Source organism: Muscardinus avellanarius (assembly GCF_963383645.1).
Source record: "Muscardinus avellanarius genome assembly, chromosome: 6".
In the NCBI taxonomy this organism is placed as follows: domain Eukaryota; kingdom Metazoa; phylum Chordata; class Mammalia; order Rodentia; family Gliridae; genus Muscardinus; species Muscardinus avellanarius.
In genome coordinates, this window is record NC_137791.1 from 70,732,097 (window position 1) to 70,749,821 (window position 17,725).

The 17,725-nt window shown below is 38.8% G+C and overlaps 1 protein-coding gene across 3 annotated transcripts in view; it reads left to right on the forward strand.

The window, feature by feature from the left end:
• The window catches only part of LIN54 (lin-54 DREAM MuvB core complex component), a gene marked incomplete at both ends in the record, with an annotated part of 84,101 nt that overhangs the window by 17,747 nt on the left and 48,629 nt on the right, over positions 1-17,725 (forward strand). Inside the window, 2 exons of one of the 3 annotated variants that reach the window (XM_080698102.1) lie at positions 7,395-8,103; positions 15,305-15,428. In XM_080698102.1, the coding sequence (XP_080554228.1) occupies positions 7,426-8,103; positions 15,305-15,428 (802 nt within the window). Of the gene's footprint in view, positions 1-7,394; positions 8,104-15,304; positions 15,429-17,725 lie in introns of those variants that run through there. The other 2 variants (XM_080698104.1, XM_080698103.1) reach the window with 2 other exon arrangements.

Genomic DNA, 17,725 nt, shown 5'->3' on the forward strand with positions numbered 1-17,725 from the left:
TTTTAAGAATCCTTGTATAGTAAACAGCCTTGGTTGATAGAGTGTTTTCTACTTCGGCAAAGGGCAAATTTTCTTATTTTCCAGTATAATAAAGATGTCTTCCTCTGGGAATAGGGCAGGTTTGTTTTAGCCCATTATAAAAGATTTAGGTCCACATGCTCAGGGTTCTTCAGTTGTGATGCAAACCCACTGCATATGTAGCATCTATTTGGACCCTTCCATGTGTTCCCCATGATGTCTTTGTTCTTTCCTGTGCTGTGAGTGCAAAGTCCTCTGTCTCTTCTCCAGGGCTACTGTGTCTTCTGCCAGTATCTATGAAACAGCAACTGGCTACTTTGTTAGCCTGCAAGGAAGGTATAAAATCTCAGGCCTCTCTTGGTTCTTGATAGTTTTGGCCATGAGAATAGAGTGCTGATAAAGGGATGCCTTTCTGAAAGAGAAAGGGTGAGGGCCTTATGCACTTACATAAAAGATATGAAAAGACTCTTTGGCACCTGGCAACAAATGGTCTCACTGAGGAAGTGGGCAAAAACAGTTGGGGAAGAGAAAGAATCCACTTTTCTAAGTGAATATTACTGGGTTAGCTGAAAGGTGGGATTGAAACAAGCTACCTGGATGATGCTTTGGTTGTTGTGCCTAGGAAATTCAGCTCCATGTCCCCTGCTGCTGAAAGGCAATGTGGTTGCAGCTGCTGATTTAAGGAGCCCTCACAGCTGAGAAAGTGGTGTTAGTAGTGAGGATATAGAACTCAGGGTGGACTGAAGATCTTAGTTTGTTTAAGCTGCAAGGGTGGGTGCTTGAAATTCAAAGGAATACAAGGCTTTGCTTATTGGTGTGGAGTCACTATCTCCCTCCATGTTCTGACCCCTCCCACCTCCAACTCCCTGACTTCAGGTACTTTAAGAAGAAAGATGAATAGGGGTAGGTATCTCTGTCCCTAAGGAGGACCAAAGGCCATACCCCTGTGTCTAAATATGCTGGGAGAACTTGAGGGAGAAGAAGGAGTCAGGCTTCTTTGTTCTGTTAGATACAAGCATCCAGGTTGTCATACTGTCTCTTTCAGGAAAGCTGGAGATTCAGATTTGTATGCTGGGAGTTTTGACAAGGACTAGCAGGGGAAGAAAGTATGACATTGTGCTTGGCCAGGCTGATCTGACCAGCAGTCCTTTTGCTGGAACCTCCTGGGTCACTGGGCTCACAGGCATAAACTGCCATACACGACAGTTTCACAGTATTTGCAAAGTGCTCTTTCAGCTCAATAAGAAGATAAAAACCTCTGTTTTACTTATATCTTCATGCATGTAGCACTAATGATTCAAACAGTGGTGTTTTATCACTGGAGCACACCCCCAGCTATTTTTATTTTTTATTTTGAGATAGATTTTCTATAAGTCACCCAGGCTTGCCTCAAACTTGTAGTACTCCTGCCTCAGTCTCCCAAGGAGCTGAGATTACAAGTATGTATCATTTTGCCAAGTGTTAAAAGCCTGGTATTAGTCAGGCATGGTGGTGCATTCCTATAATTCTAGTACTTGGGAGACTGAGACGGGAGGGTCACTCAGCAACTTCTTAAAAATAAACTATAAAAAGGGCTGGGGATATAGATTATTGGTAGAGTGCCCCAATTATACATACACATCTTTTATTTTTTTAAAGGTGAAACCTTTAATAGCCCTCCCTCCTTTTCTTCTTTCTTTCCTTTTGTACTGGGAATTAAAGCCAGGAGCATTCTACCTCCAAGCTGCACAACCAGCCCTTTTTATTTTATGTCTTCAAATAGTCTTGCCAGGTCTCTGAGAGCCACACTGCATTGCTGAGGCTTTCTTGGAACTCGAAATCCTCCTGTCTCAGCTTCCCAAACTGGGATTCCAGGTGTGCACCACCATACCTGACTTAATAGGCACTTGTAAAAAGAAGGTATACAAATAAATGATAGGCATATGAAACCATACTCAACATCATTAGTCATCTGGGGACTATTGGGCTTGTGGCTATGATCCAGTGCTTGCCTAGCATGCATGAGGCCCTGGATTTGATTCCTAAAATCCAAAATTGAGCCCACCAAAACAAATAAACACACACACACACACACACACACACACACACACACACACACACTGAAATACCACCCCTCACTCATTAGAGTGCTAAAAATAAAAAAAAGATTAAAAAAAGACCGACAATATTAATTGTTGGTGGGGACATGGAGCATCTGGAACTCTCATGTTGCTGGTAGGTATGTAAAGTTATACAATTAAGAAATAGTTTGGGAGTTGCATGCAAAATTAAAAATATACTTATTGGGCTGGGGTACAGTTCAGTGGCGAGTGTTTGCTTAGCATGTATAAAGCCCTGGATTCTATCCCTAGCACTTGAGAGAGGGGGGAAGCTTACTTTGACCCAGCAGTTCTACTTGTAGGTATTTATTCAAAAGAAATGAAGAACTGGGAGTGTAGCTCAGCAGTAGGGTCCTTGTGTAGTGTGCATGAGACCCTGGGCTCCATTGCTAGCACTGCCAACAAAAAGCATACATATAGCCATAAAAACTTGAACTTAACTGTCCATAGCAGTATTCATAATAGTTTCAAACCAGAAACAGTCCAGATATCCATTATCAGGTGACTGCATATGCAAATTGTGGTAGATTCCTGCATGGAAATATTACTTAGTATAAAGAGAACAGAACTAATAAATGTAACAATAAAGATAATCTCAGAAAACATGCTGAGGCTGGACATGGTGGTGCATGCCTGTAATCCCAGTTTGGGAGGCTGAGATAGGAAGATTGCAGGCTCAAGGACAGCCTCAGCAATGTTGTGGGTTATTGCTCAGAGGTAGAATGCCCCTGGGTTCAATCCTCAGTACCCCCCCCCCCAAAAAAAAAAGTTAGAGAGAAAGCTCTTACTATGTGATTTCTTTGTTTTGAATATATAAGATAGTCCCCAACTTAATAGTTCCACTTAATATTTTTTTTCTTTATGATGGCACACAAGTGATATATGCTCAATAGAAACTATGCTTTGAATGTTGTTTTTTCTCAGGCTAGTGTTTAAATACTCTGTTATGATGTTGGGCAGCAGTAGCAAGCCACAGTCCCAGTCAGCCATGCATTATTATCTCCAGGGGAAATAACTGATATACAGTGTAATGTGTTGCTAAGCCATGATGTTTGGTAGGTTAGGTTATTAAATGCATATTTTTGGAGAAGATACTGGGTATTAAAACCAGGGGTATTCTACTTCTGAGTTATACCCTCAACTCAAATAATTTTTTATTTTGAAATAGGTTCTTACTAAGTTGCTGAGTCTGCCTGTGAACCTGAGATCCTCCTATGTCAGCCTCTCAAATACTGGGATTACAGGCATATACCAATGCACCTGGCTTTAAATGCATTTTTGATTTACAGTATATTTTCAGTTTCTGTTAAATTTATTGGGACATAAGCTGATCACAAGTTGAGAAATATCCCCTATATGATTCTATTTATATGACGTTCTAGTATGAGCAAAAAGGAAAAAATAGTCTATAGTGATAGGTCAGTAGTTACATAGGTTGGGATTTCAGGACAGTGAATTGACTATAAAAGAGAAGACTTGTTTTTTCTTTCTTTTAAAATACTAGTTCTGCCGGGCGCACGCTTGTAATCCAACGCTTGAGAGACTTGAGACAGGAGGATCGCATAGGTTCAAAGCCAGCCTCAGCTACTGAGTGAGGCTCTTAGCAACTTAGTGAGACCCTGTTTCCAAATAAAGTATAAAATAGGTCTGGGAGTGTAGCCTGGAGGTAGAAGAACCCCAGTATCAAAAAAAAAAAAAAAAAAAAGAACAAAAATTAGGGCTGGGGGTATTCCGTAGAGGTAGAATGCCTATGGGTTCCATCCCCAGGACCACAAAAAAAATTTTTTTTAACTTTGAGCCGAGCGTTGTGGCACACACTTGTAATCCCAGCACTTGGGTAGCTGAGACAGGAGGATTGCAGGTTCACAGCCAGCCTCAGCTACTTAGTGAGACCCTCTGCAACTCAGTGAGACCCTGTTTCAAAATAAAGAATAAAAAATAGGGCTGGGGTGTAGCTCGGAGATAGAATGTTCCTGGGTTCAATTCCCAGCACCACAAAAAAAACCAACCAACCCCCCCCCCCAAAAAAAAAAAAAAAAAACCAAAAACCAACAACTAAAAACCTGAGAGTGGCTGGGCATGGTGGCTCAAGTCTGTAGTCCCGGCAACTATGGAGGCTGAGACAGGAATATCACAAGTTTGAAGCCAAGCTTGGGCAACTTAGCAAAACCCTGTCTCAAAATAAAAAGGCTGTGGATGTAGATCAGAAGTAGAGTATTGCAGGTTTATTCCTTAGTAACCCCACGCCCCAAACAACAGAAGGCAACGACAACAATTACAAATAAACAAGCTCATTTGTAGAACACTTGCTTAGTGTGTGCAAGGTCCTGGGTTCAAGTATCTCCAATAAAAAGAAAAAAGAAAAAAGAAGAAAGAAAAGAAAAAGAAAACCCTAGTTTGAGTCTTGGCTATACCATTCACTAAAATTGTTTTCACTAGCTTGGTCAAGGTACTTAGCCTAAGTTTTCTCATCTATAAAATGGGGGTGTCAATGGCACTTATATCAGAGTTGTGGCTAAGATAAGTTAAATTATGCCATTACTGCCACACAGTAAGTGCTTAATAGTGATGTTTTTGTTTGAAACAGGGGTATTATGCTAGTAAGTATAATTTGATATTTGTATGTGTTAATATCAAATAGGTATTGCATTTTTATATTTATTTATTTATTTATTTATTTTATTATTATTAATTTTTTTGGTGGTACTGGGGTTCCTGGAAGCCCTTCTATCTCCGGGCTACACTCCCGGACCTATTTTTATATTTTTTTAATTTGGAAACAGGGTCTCCTAAGCCAGCGTGCGTGACTGGCCTCGAACCTGTGCGATCCTCCTGTCTCTGCCTCCCAAGCGCGGGGATTACAAGTGTGCGCCACCACGCCCGGCACTGCATTTTTATATTTAAAAAATGAAAGAAAAGAAAGGTGCTAAACTGGGCTTGGTGGTACACTTCTGTAATCCCAGCATTTGGGAGGCTGAGACAGGAGGATTATAGGTTCCAAACCAGCCTGGGCAGTTTAGGGAGCCTCTCATTGACTTAGTGAGACCCAGTTTTCCAATGAAAATTAAAATAGGGCTGAGGGTGCAGCCCAGAAGTAGAATTTTCCCAAGTTTTATTCTCCACAACACACACACACACACACACACACACACACACACACACACACACACACACACATGTATGCATCACTCAGCACATTTTCCTCCAGTTTCTACTCCCATGCCCTTCCCTGTATGTGTCGCTGAGATTGGCAATGTTAATTTCCTATATGTATATAGCATGCTTCAGCTGTGACTTTCTTATGCCTCTGTCCCCTCTCCTTCCTCCCCTAAGGCCCCTCCATCACGCCTTTGGAGTCTCTGCTCCTCTGAGGGCTTTTTGTTTCCAATTTCTATCTAGCTTCTACATATGAGAGAAAGCATACCACTGTTTGGTTTTTGAGACTGACTAATCTTGCTTAGCAAAATATTCTCAAGTTTCATCCCTTTTTCTGTAAATGACATAATTTTATTCTTCTCTATGGCTGAGTAAAATTCCATTCTCAAGAGCCTGGTGTGGTGGCGCATGCTTGTAATCCCAGTACTTGGGAGGCTGAGACAGGAGGATGGCGCAGGTTCGAAGCCAGCCTCAGCTACTTAGTGAGGCTCATATAGGTCACTTAGTGTGACCATGTTTCCAAATAAAATATAAGTCTGGGAGTGCAACAGCCTGGAGGTAGAAGGCCCCTTGATTTCATCCCTAGCACCACCAAAAAAAAAAAAAAAAAAAAAAAAAAATTAATTCCATTCTGAGTATATGCCACAGTTTTGTGATCTATTCATCTGTCGATGGACACATAGGCTGGTTCCATAATTGGCTATTTGTGAATTGTGTTGCTATAAACAGAGATATACATATATCACTATAATATTCTGACTTCAGTTCCTTTGGAAATATGCCCAGGACTATTGCTGGATCATATGATGGTCTCATTCCTAGTCTTCTGAAAACCGCTACACTGATCACCATAGTTTCTGTACTAGTTTGTAGTCCCACCAACACTGTATTAGAGTTCTATTTCCCCACAAACTTGCCAGCATTTATTGTGTTCTTGATGATTGCCATCTAACTGGAGTTAGATGAAATCTCAGTGTAGTTTTGATTTGCATTTCCCCTCATTGCTAGTAATGTTGAACATTTTTTTCATGTGTTTATTGGCCATTTATATTCCCTCCCTCCCTCCCTTATTTTTTTGGTGGTACTAGGGATTGGATTTAGGAGCATTCCACCTCTGAGCTACACTTCCAGCTCTTTTTATTTTTTTGTTTTGAAGTAAGACCTCACTAGATTGCTAAGGGTCTCACAAAGTCACTGAGGCTGGTCTCCTACTTGCAGTCTTCCTGTATCAGCCTCCCAAATACAGAGAATACAGGCTTGTGCCACCTGGCTGGCCATTTGTTTTTCTTCTTTTGAGAAGTGTCTAGTCAGTTTGATTATCCATTTTTAAGTTGGGTTATTTGTTTTCTTAGTGTTAAGTTTTTAAAGCTCTTTGTATATTCTACATATGAGTCCTCTCAGAAGAGTAGCTGCAAAGATCTTGGTTCCACTTTTGAAATTTCAAATAAAATATTTCTACTTTTGACACTCTTAACTGGCTGAGGAGGATTTAAGAATCTTCTTTCCAAATAAAAGTTTTCTTAGTATGGAGCTAATTGATCAGACTTGGGCCATAAGTCATTTGATCTGGATTTGCTGAGATGGATTATCCCAGAAACTCCTTGAACATTAATTTGGTCATTTAATTGACTTATATAAACAGTTCAGTGCCCTTATAGGGCATTATAGTACCTAGCTCATTGGAGATTTGAAGATATTTTACTATTTGTTAATATTTAAATTGTTGCTTTTTGTCTGAATCAGCAATTTTCAAGTCTGCCAATGAGAAAACAGGAAAGTGGGAAGAAATAAGATGATTAAGCACATCAAAGATTAAAAGTTATGCGAGGGCATTGACAAAGGTGCTTGGTATGATTATGTTACTTATTGTTGCCTGAATACAGGATTACTTTTGAATTGACACATGGTGAGTAAGAATGTTTGCTTCTAGTTTTGCAGACTTAGATTCTTGAAGGCTAAGGCAATGTTAAGATGATTTAACCCAAATAAGTATCACGATATCCTTCATTATACATCAATTTTAAAAATGCTTATTTTGTCATTTGCAATTTTAAAAAATTTTCTTCTCTTAAGTCTGTTTTGAAACCTAGTAACTTAATCATTTTTCAACTTTTATTACAGCGCCTGATCACCTTCTGGCAGGAGAACGATCATGGAGGTGGTGCCAGCTGAGGTGAATAGTTTGCTTCCAGAGGAGATAATGGACACTGGTATAACTTTAGTGGATGATGATAGTATTGAGGCTGTTATTGTTTCATCCCCAATTCCTATGGAGACAGAACTGGAAGAAATTGTCAACATAAATTCTACTGGTGACTCTACAGCCACGCCCATTTCCACGGAACCAATCACAGTGTACAGTAACCACACTAACCAAGTTGCAGTGAATACCACAATTACTAAAGCAGATTCTAATACCACAGTGAAACCAGCTTTTCCAAGTGGCCTTCAAAAACTTGGTGCTCAGACTCCTGTGACTATCTCAGCCAATCAGATTATTTTAAACAAACAGACATCTGATCTTAAACTTGGCAATCAGACCCTTAAACCAGATGGACAGAAGTTAATTTTCACAACTTTGGGCAAGTCTGGTTCACCAATTGTTTTAGCACTACCCCATAGCCAACTACCCCAGGCTCAGAAAGTTACAACTCAGGCCCAGGCAGGAGATGCTAAGTTACCACCGCAGCAAATTAAAGTAGTTACCATTGGAGGGAGGCCAGAGGTGAAACCTGTCATTGGTGTCTCAGCACTGACCCCAGGAAGTCAACTGATTAATACTACAACTCAGCCCTCTGTGTTACAGACCCAACAGTTAAAAACAGTACAGGTAAAAAAAGGGGGCATATTAATAAAAATGCATGTTAAAGAAATTAAACTGATTCATAGTTGTGTTTGTGTAGGGCTATTAATTGCATAGCTGTTACTGAACTCTTAAATATTGCTGTAAGTAATTGTGTGGATTTTGTTGTTTTTAAGTTTGATATGTCTAATGCTTATGAAAATTTTTTGCCAGAGAACTTGGAACAAACTAAATTTTGATTAAGTTTCAAACTAGTGTGTTTATAACCTTTTATTCACTTAAAATGCATTTTTTTTCTTAGTGGTAGTTTGGTTACAAGGATGTTTTACTGGTGTAAAGATGCTGGATTTACTGCAAGGCTATCAAATCATTTAGACAAAAACAAAACAAAGCAAAAACTTTTTTCCCCCAGTTAACAGATGTCCAAAGGTTAGGAAAGCTTTACAGCTCTGAGAAACCCTTGGAGCCGGCAGTAGTGTGTGTGTGCTGGACAACATGTGTCTGCTGTTTGGAGTTTATTGTCCATTGCTATCACGCATGTTTGCAGTACAGGAAAGACAGTGATGTATGGTGGAGGGCAGCAGACAGGCTTTAGGCTTGAGTTACCCTCTTACCCACCCACCTGCTGTGGAACATTTGTTTGAGTAGGTTACTTTTCTGACTTTGCACATTAGCATAAAATGGCTATTTGACCATAAAAAATATATATAGTTTTGTATAGTTCTCAAAGCATTGATGAGCCCTCAAAATGGCACCTATTAGTATGAATACAATCCTAAATAGGTCCTAAATAAATATAATCATAAATAATCCACTTATGATCAGAAAACAAAACAAAACGAAATCTCTGTTTCAAAGAGTTGCTTCTTAGCCGGGCATGGTGGCTCACGCTTGTAATCCCTGCGCTTGGGAGGCTGAGACAGGAGGATCGCATGGGTTCAAAACCAGCCTCAGCTACTTAGTGAGGCTTTCAGCAACTTAGTGAGACCCTGTTTCCAAATAAAATATAAAAAAGGTCTGGGAGTGTAGCCCGGAGGTAGAAAGCCTCTGGGTTCCACTCCTAGTACCACCCCCCCCCCCAAAAAAAAAGAGTTGCCTCTTAGAGGAAAGGAAAAGGCATGAATTAAGGAAATATGTAAAGAAGCAAGAAGGCTTGGGAGAAGTAGCCCCTTTTAGCAGATACTTAGGAGTAATGTTTTAGTTACTATGTTGATAAAGAATTAGAAGCTTAACTTTTAATGGGCTTTGCATTTCAGAGAGTTGTGAGTTCAATTCCCAGTCTCCCTCCACAAACATAAGATTTCTTGAACCTTGTAATTTGCCCATGTCCTTTCTGTCACTGTTAAATATATTGTGCTCTTTTTTTCTTGTTCACTGTCATCTGTCTTTTAACTTCTTATTTTTGCCTAGGATTTCTTGAATGAAATAGCCTATCACCATCAAGCATCTTGTCCTAAATTTTAAAACTTGTTTTTATTGTTTTACCAGAGTTTATCTGGCTGTTGCAATGTGGATCATGATCATGTTCACAAGAAACTGATGACATAAATCAGAACGCCATTCACTTATGAGAGCTGTGTGTGTGTGTGTGTGTGTGTGTGTGTGTGTGTATCATTTCAATAACTGGTATGAATGTATCCACTAGTTTTCTACTATATTTTCCCAACTACTGACAATAAAAACAAAGACTTAAGTCTAATTCTTATAACTTGTTTTATTGTGGTTACTTTCATAAAACCTGATTCTATTAAAAAGAACTATTTAGAAGGCAGGTGTGGTGGCGCATGCTTCTAATTCTCGTGTTTGGGAGTCTGAGACAGGAGGATTGCATAGATTTGAAGCCAGCCTCAGCTACTTAGTGAGGCTCTCAGCAACTTAGTGAGATTCTGTTTCCAAATAAAATCTAATATAGGTCTGGGAGTATAGCCCAGAGGTAGAAAGCCCCTGGGTTCTACCCCCAGTACCACTCATATCCCCCTCACCCCCAGAAAAAACTATTTAGTGCCAGGCAGGGTGGCGCATGCTTGTAATCCCAGCATTCGGGAGGCTGAGACAGGAGGATCTGGGTTTGCGGATAGCCTCAGCTACTTACTGAGGCTCTTTGCAACTCAGTGAGATTTGTTTCAAAATAAAGAATAAAAAATAGTGCTGGGGTGTAGCTCGGAGGTAGACTGTCCCTGGCTTCCATCCCCACTACTGCAAAAAAAAAAAAAAAAAAAAAAAAATTAAAAATAATAGAAGCTGGGCGTGGTGGCACATGTTTGTAATCCCAGCATTTGGGAGGCTGAGACAGGAGGAGCCATGTTTAGGGACAGCTTCAGCTACTTAGGCCCTTTGCACCTCAGACCCAGTTTCAAATTAAATAAAGAATAAAAAAAAAATAGGGCTGGGAATGTCACTTGGAGGTAGGATACCCCTGGGTTTCATCCCCAGTACTGCAAAAAAAAAAAAAAAAAGGAGAAATTATTATTTTTTGGTATTGGGGTTAAACCCAGGGGCATTCTGCCTTGGAGCTATTTCCCCAGACTTATTTTTTATTTGAAAACAGAGTCTTGGAGTCTCGCTGAGGTTGTCCTTGAACATGCGATCCTCCTGTCTCAGCCTCCCAAGTACTAGGATTATAGGCCTGTGCCACCATACCCTGCTAGCAGAAATAATTTTTAAAGATAACAGAAAAAACTATTTAGATTATTGTTTTACTTATCCACTTACTTTTAGGCATATCAAATCTTTTTGCCTCAGAAATCATCTACAAAGCTCTGAAGCACTTTAAAAAATAAAAACCTATGAATTTTTATTCTTATTTTTTGGTGGTACTGGGGTTCCTGGAAGCCCTTCTACTTCCAGGCTACATTCCCAGACCTATTTTTATTTTTTTTTAATTTGGAAACAGGGTCTCTTGAGCCAGCAAGGCTGGCTTTGAACCTGGGTGATCCTCCTGTCTCTGCCTCCCAAGCTCTGGGATTACAAGCATGCGCCACCACGCCCAGCTATATTTTTCATTTAAAAAACCACAGTATTTGCTTTATTCCATGGTATACACTATTCTCTATTTTTTTTTTTCCCCCTAGACAGTCCTTAGTATTGTCTTAGGTTTAATGAGTGTTGAGGCTGTTAGGGTAGGGACAGCAGGTCAGAATGGAAGACAAAGAGCCCATCTTCAAAAATGAAGGAGGTCTCAGTTGAGGCCAGAGGCAGTGCAAGAGGTATAGTCATACTCAGTTACGTATATCTGAACGCTGCCCCATGTTTTGTGTGCATAGTATACACGAGTGTAAATAACTAGCTGTCTCCTGACACTGACCAGCACAGTGCTGAAAATTACTTCCTTGGCTTATTTGATGACAAATTATTTGGCTTCATTCTTTGTATTCTTTTTTTTTTTATCTTTGTCCTAACCTGCTGATTAGATAAATTTGGTAAAAATGATCCTATATGTTTCTATTTATTTAATAAAAATGTAGCTTAGAATGCCTAAAAAATGATGGAAATTTTTAGTTTTTATGGAAACTGGAAATCGATATTTTCAGCAGTGTTCCACTAAAGAAATAAAATCATATGGACAAGATAAGATTATCATTTGAATAATTAATGTATTTTTATTGTATGGTATATACTTTTTTCTTATTGGTAAGTATTATTGTCAATGATTGTGAAAATCAGATAAAAAGGGAGAAGTACTTAAGCTTTTAATTTTTATAGCTACAGTTATTTATTGCTAGATATGTCAAGAATATCAGTATCTCTGTCTCTCAAAATCATTAATACTGTATATACATGAAATTCTATTTTAGAGCTTTTTAGTCTATAAACACATTTGGGAAATATTTTCCCTGTATGTTTCTCTAGAATTTTTTCAACTTTCTGAGGTACATTTGTGGATTTATTTGGATATGTCATTGTTTTGCAAGCTGGCTATATTTTAATGAATCACCTTTTTTCTTTTTAGAATTGATTTGTATTTTATATACATTTTGTGTCAGTAATATGGTCTTCTAGTAAGAAAGAAATTATTCTGAGTATAAGATTGTGTTGTTTAATTTTTAATTTGAGCATAAAGATCTGATATTTAGTTCTATGATATGCTACAACTTTTTGATATTTCTATTATTCCAGTTGATTATGTTTATTCACTTGAGCAATGATTTCCAAAATAAATACTATTTTCAGAGTCTCAATATTCTTATCTGCCAAAAGATAAAGTTAATATATATATATATATATACAATATATATATATATATATATTTTTTTTTTGTGGTACTGGGGGTGGAACCCAGAGGCTTTCTACCTCCAGGCTATACTCCCAGACCTTTTTTATATTTTATTTGGAAACAGGGTCTCACTAAGTTGCTGAGAGCCTCACTAAGTAGCTGAGGCTGGCTTCGAACCTTTGCGATCCTCCTGTCTCAGCCTCCCAAGCGCGGGGATTACAAGCGTGCGCCACCACGCCCGGCCTTAAAATTAATATTTAATGTCCTTCATACACTAAATTGTCATGAACTTTTTCTTAAGCAAGTTTCTGCCTCTGTCTTTAGAAGAAACCATGTTTTTGCATATGCTGATAATTTAAATATAAAAACATTGGTACTTCTATTGTACTTGATTTGTGGAGAATTCTAGTTTAAGTCAACTATGTTGTAACTCCAGACCAGAGATGAATTAATTTGGGACCTCCCTTTGAAGGAATTTTGAGTATAGCAAACAAGATTTTTATTATTACTGTTATTATTTTTCAATACTGGGGATTGAACTCTGGGGCATTCTACCTCTGAGCTTCACCCCCAACCCTGTGTTTTTATTCTTTATTTTGAAACAGAGTCTCACTAAGCTGCAGAGGGCCTCACTAAGTAGCTGAGGTTGGCCACAAACCTGTGATCCTCCTGTCTCAGCCTCCCAAGTATTGGGATTACAAGTGTGTGCCACCACACCCAGCTAGCAAACAGCATTTTAATAAATAATATTTCAATCTGGGTGTGGTAGCACACACTTGTAATCCCAGTATTTGGGAGTCTGAGACAGGAAGATCTCAGGTTTGAGGACAACCACAGCAAGTAGTGAGACTTTCATCAGCATAGCAAGACCCTGGTTCAAAATAAATATAAGCTAGGCAAGGTGGCACGCATTTGTAATTCTAATACTTGGGAGGCTGAGACAGGAGAATTGCAGGATTGTGGCTAGCTTTCTGCTACTTAGTGAGGCCCTCTGCAATTTAGTGACACCCTGTTTCAAAATAAAGAATAAAAAATAGGGCTAGTATAGGCCGGGCATGGTGGCGCATGCTTGTAATCCCTGCGCTTGGGAGGCTGAGACAGGAGGATCGCACGGGTTCGAAGCCAGCCTCAGCTACTTAGTGAGGCTCTCAGCAACTTAGTGAGACCCTGTTTCCAAATAAAATATAAAATGGGTCTGGGAGTATAGCCTGGAGGTAGAAAGCCTCTGGGTTTTACCTCCAGTACCACCACCAAAAAAAAAAAAAAAAAATAGGGCTAGTATAGCTCAGAGAAAAAATACTCCTGGCTTCAATCCCCAGTTCTGCAAAACAAACTTAAATACATAGATAAATAGATAAATAAATAAAATAGGCTGGGGCTATAGTTTGGAGGTGGAATACCCCTGGATTCAATTCCTAATACCATGGGGGGGAAAAACTTCAAGCCTGGTATGTTGGTACATGCCTATGTAATCTTAGTATTTGGGAGGCTGAGACAGGAGGATTGTGGTCGTCCTCAGTAACCTAGAGAGATCCTGTTTCAAAATAAAATAAAAAAAAGTAGAGCTGGGCATGGTGGCGCACACTTGTAGTCCCAGTACTTGAGAGGCGGAGATATGAGGATTGTGCAGGTTCGAAGCCAGCCTCAGCTACTTAGTGAGAGGCTCTCAGCAGCTTAGTGTGACCCTGTTTCCAAATAAAATATAGAGCCAAAAGTAGAGGCACACGATTGTAATCCTAGCATTTGGGAGACTGAGACAGGAGGATCGCCGTTCACAGACGGCCTTATTTATTTAGACCCTTTGAATTCAGTGAGACTTTGTTTCAAAAAATAAAGAATAAAAAATAGGGCTGGGGTGTAGCTCAGAAGTAGAATGCCCCTGGGTTCCCACTACCACAAAACAAAACAACAAAACAAATAAAATGTAAAATAAGTCTGAGAGTATAGTCCAGAGGTAGAAAGCCCCTGGATTCAACTCCCAATACCACACACACACACACACACACACACACACACACACACACACACACACTATTAGAGGTTTAACTTGGAAGTAGAATGTCCCTGGGTTCAATCCCATGTACCAAAACAAATAATAATAATAGTAATAATAATAATAATAATAAAAAATGTATATATAGCTGAAATATATATCTGAATTATATGTTATATATTATATGCATCTGAATTATATAAAAATATATATATGAGATATATATATTTCAGAGCCATTGTCTTTTTAATGAATGGTCTTTCCTTCTCCTAAACTTTTCTCTTTGTATCCTGGAACTTTAATTTGTTTAGTTCTTCCTTTATGTACTCTTGACATAAAGGTCTAAAGTTGAAAATCTAACCATAAGCCTATCTTTAGTATATTTTTACATTTTGCATCTAAGGGCCAATATAATTATATGTGTATGTGGCTTCATTTGCATTATAGTTTCTTATTCTACTACCTTATTATTATTATTACTATTATTATTTTTGGGGGGTGGTGGTACTGGGAATGGAACCCAGGGGCCCTCTACTTCTGCACTACACTTTTAGACCTATTTTATATTTTATTTGGAGACAGGGTCTCTTAAGTCAGCTGAGGCTGGCTTCGAACCTGCACGATCCTCCTGTCTTAGCCTCCCAAGCGCGGGGATTAGAAGCGTGTGCCACCACGCCAGGCTTCTACCTTGTTATTATTGAATAATTTACTTCAAAAATATTTTTTGTGCATATTATTTTATTATCAAACAGTAATATTAAACATGAATTGATTTTCATCATATGCATATATTCAAAAGACTAAAAAATTTATAAAAATGCAAAAGTATTAGAATATATGGGTTTATGGATATGATATCAATATTTTGATGAATTGGTTTTAAACATTTTAACATTATATAAATACAATTTGTTAAATGGGCTGATTTTACATGTACTATTGTTTATGAGTCTTTTGTCTAATTTTGATTGAATAGGTATTTTATGGAAATAAATATCTTCATAGTTATTTGTATATTTCAGATTGCTAAGAAGCCTCGAACACCAACCTCTGGTCCAGTAATCACGAAGCTGATCTTTGCAAAACCAATTAACAGTAAAGCAGTCACAGGACAGACAACTCAAGTATCACCACCAGTCATTGCAGGTTATATTTCCTTATAGTTTATTAAGTTATATGTACTTTTAGGTTGAAAACAAGCTGTTCTGCCACCTTAAAATGTTTTAGTGTATCAAGTGTAGCTCATTATTATAAACCAAAGTAGTTAATAAGAAAGGTTATGCTTTTTTTTTTTTGCGTGTCTGGGGATGGAACCCAGGGGCATTTGACCTCCGAGCTACATCCCCTGCCCTATTTTTTATTCTTTATTTTGAAACAGGGTCTCGCTAAGTTGCAGAGGGCCTCACTAAGTAGCTGAGGTTGTCCGCTAACCGCGATCCTCCAGTCTCAGTCTCCCGAATGCTGGGATTACAAGCGTGCGCCACCACGCCCGGTTTGAAAGGTTACACTTTGAGTGCTTCAAGCAAAATGTCCTGTCTTGAAATCAGTCTATTACTTTAGCCCCTGTAGTGTTTGGTGGGATTTTACTATGGAAATAGCAAAATCTTAAATCTTTAGTAATTCTAGTCACATTTATATAGTGTTTACTATGTGTCCCTCTTAGCTTTGTACATTTAGCTACTTGCATAGTTCCCTGGCAATCCCGTGCTGTCCTAATGCATCTGTTTTGCTAGTGTGGATACAGAGGCACTCAGCTAGTAAATAGCCGAGCTGGGATTTCAAAGCAAAGCATTTTGTCTCTAGAGCATGGACTGAGTCTAATAGATATCATTTAATACCCATGGGAGCATAGTATTTTTTAGTTTCTGTTTGAATTTTTGGTTTCTATATTTTAATATACTTTATATGCAATTCTTTACAAACAGAAAATGATAGTAATTATGTAATGAAAAATAGAATTTTAGCTATATTACTTTTACCAGCGTATTCCTTAATGTGGTCCAGAACTCTTTTGTTACATACTTTAAAATTTGTCATCACCAGTAGCTCTGCTGCCCCAGAAATCTGGGCTTCAAGGGTTCTGTTCTCTTATTCTTCAGTCTGCCTGCTTTCCTACTTTCAATCCAGTAACTTTTTTGGACTTTGAGCTCTCTGATTTATTGTTTCTTTTACTCTCTCTTTAATAACCACCACTTTTTGGTCTTCAAATTCTTCCTTACTCAACCTGAAGTCTATGATCTATCATTTTTGCTCCTTTGTAAGTGCATTGATTTTGTCTTCCCTGTCTTTCTATAATGGCGTGGTTAAGACCAGCTCTCTTCCTCTTTGCCTGGCAAGCAGCTCAGTTCATCTAGAAAAAAACTATACAGCTATGGTGGGTGACTGGTCATTAATTTAGAACTATACCAATATTACTCTTTTTTACCAGCTATAATGTTATTTTTAACTTTCTTTGTGCTGAAGGCATATATGGAAGTATCTCGGAATGGTAGACTTTTTTTTGTGTGTGTGGTGTTAGAGATGGAACCCAGAGGCACTCTACCTCTGGGGTTACAGCCTAGCCCTGTTTTTTTTTTTTTGGTCTGGAAACAGGGTCTTGCTAGGTTGATGAGAGTTTCACTACTTGCTGAAGTTAGCCTTGAACTTGTGATCTTCCTGTCTCAGCCTCCCAGGTACTGGGATTACAGGCGTGCATCACCAGGCTTGGCTGAATGGTAGACTTTTGACTAGAGACTTTGAAATGCTAATTACCCATCTCTAGAATTCCAGAATGTATATTCTCTATGGCGATACTCCAAATGCTAAACTAATCATATCTAGCATGCGTGCGTGTGTGTGTGTGTGTGTGTGTGTGTGTGTGTGTGTGTGTGTATCTAGGGACAAAGAATAAAAGGAAAAAAAGAGCCAAAACAAACACCCAAACCACTTGCTGCTATCTTTAGTTAAGTGCACACTCAGTGATGGACAGCTCTGAAGTGAATGTCAGTGAGTTGTCATTCCCTCTAGGTTTGAATTGCATGTAAGGAAGCTTCTCAGAATGGAGAGATGTTAATGTGAGGCAGCATTGGGTGTGTTCTCTTTCCTTTGGCTCTCTGGAGAGGTTTGTGAGAGTATAGGAGGCTGGGGCCTTGAGGGCTGTCATAGGAAGGAGATATGGCTTCAGGAGCAACATTGTTTGGATTTAGAGCTGGTTTAGAAAGAAGGCTATGATCAGCTAAAGTAAACAAGAATTAGAAGTATTGATGAAAAAGGGGCTACCAGTCCCTTGGGGGATTTGGGGTAGATTGAGGGAGTTAACCAAAAAGAATGTCTCAGTGCAATGTTCTTCACTGTTTTGAGTTGGAGAGAGTTCCTTAAAGTTTTTATTTTATGTTTGGGGATTATATGCCAAACATTTATGAAAGATTGCAAAAGTGTCCAAAGACTCTTTGGCTATATTAACA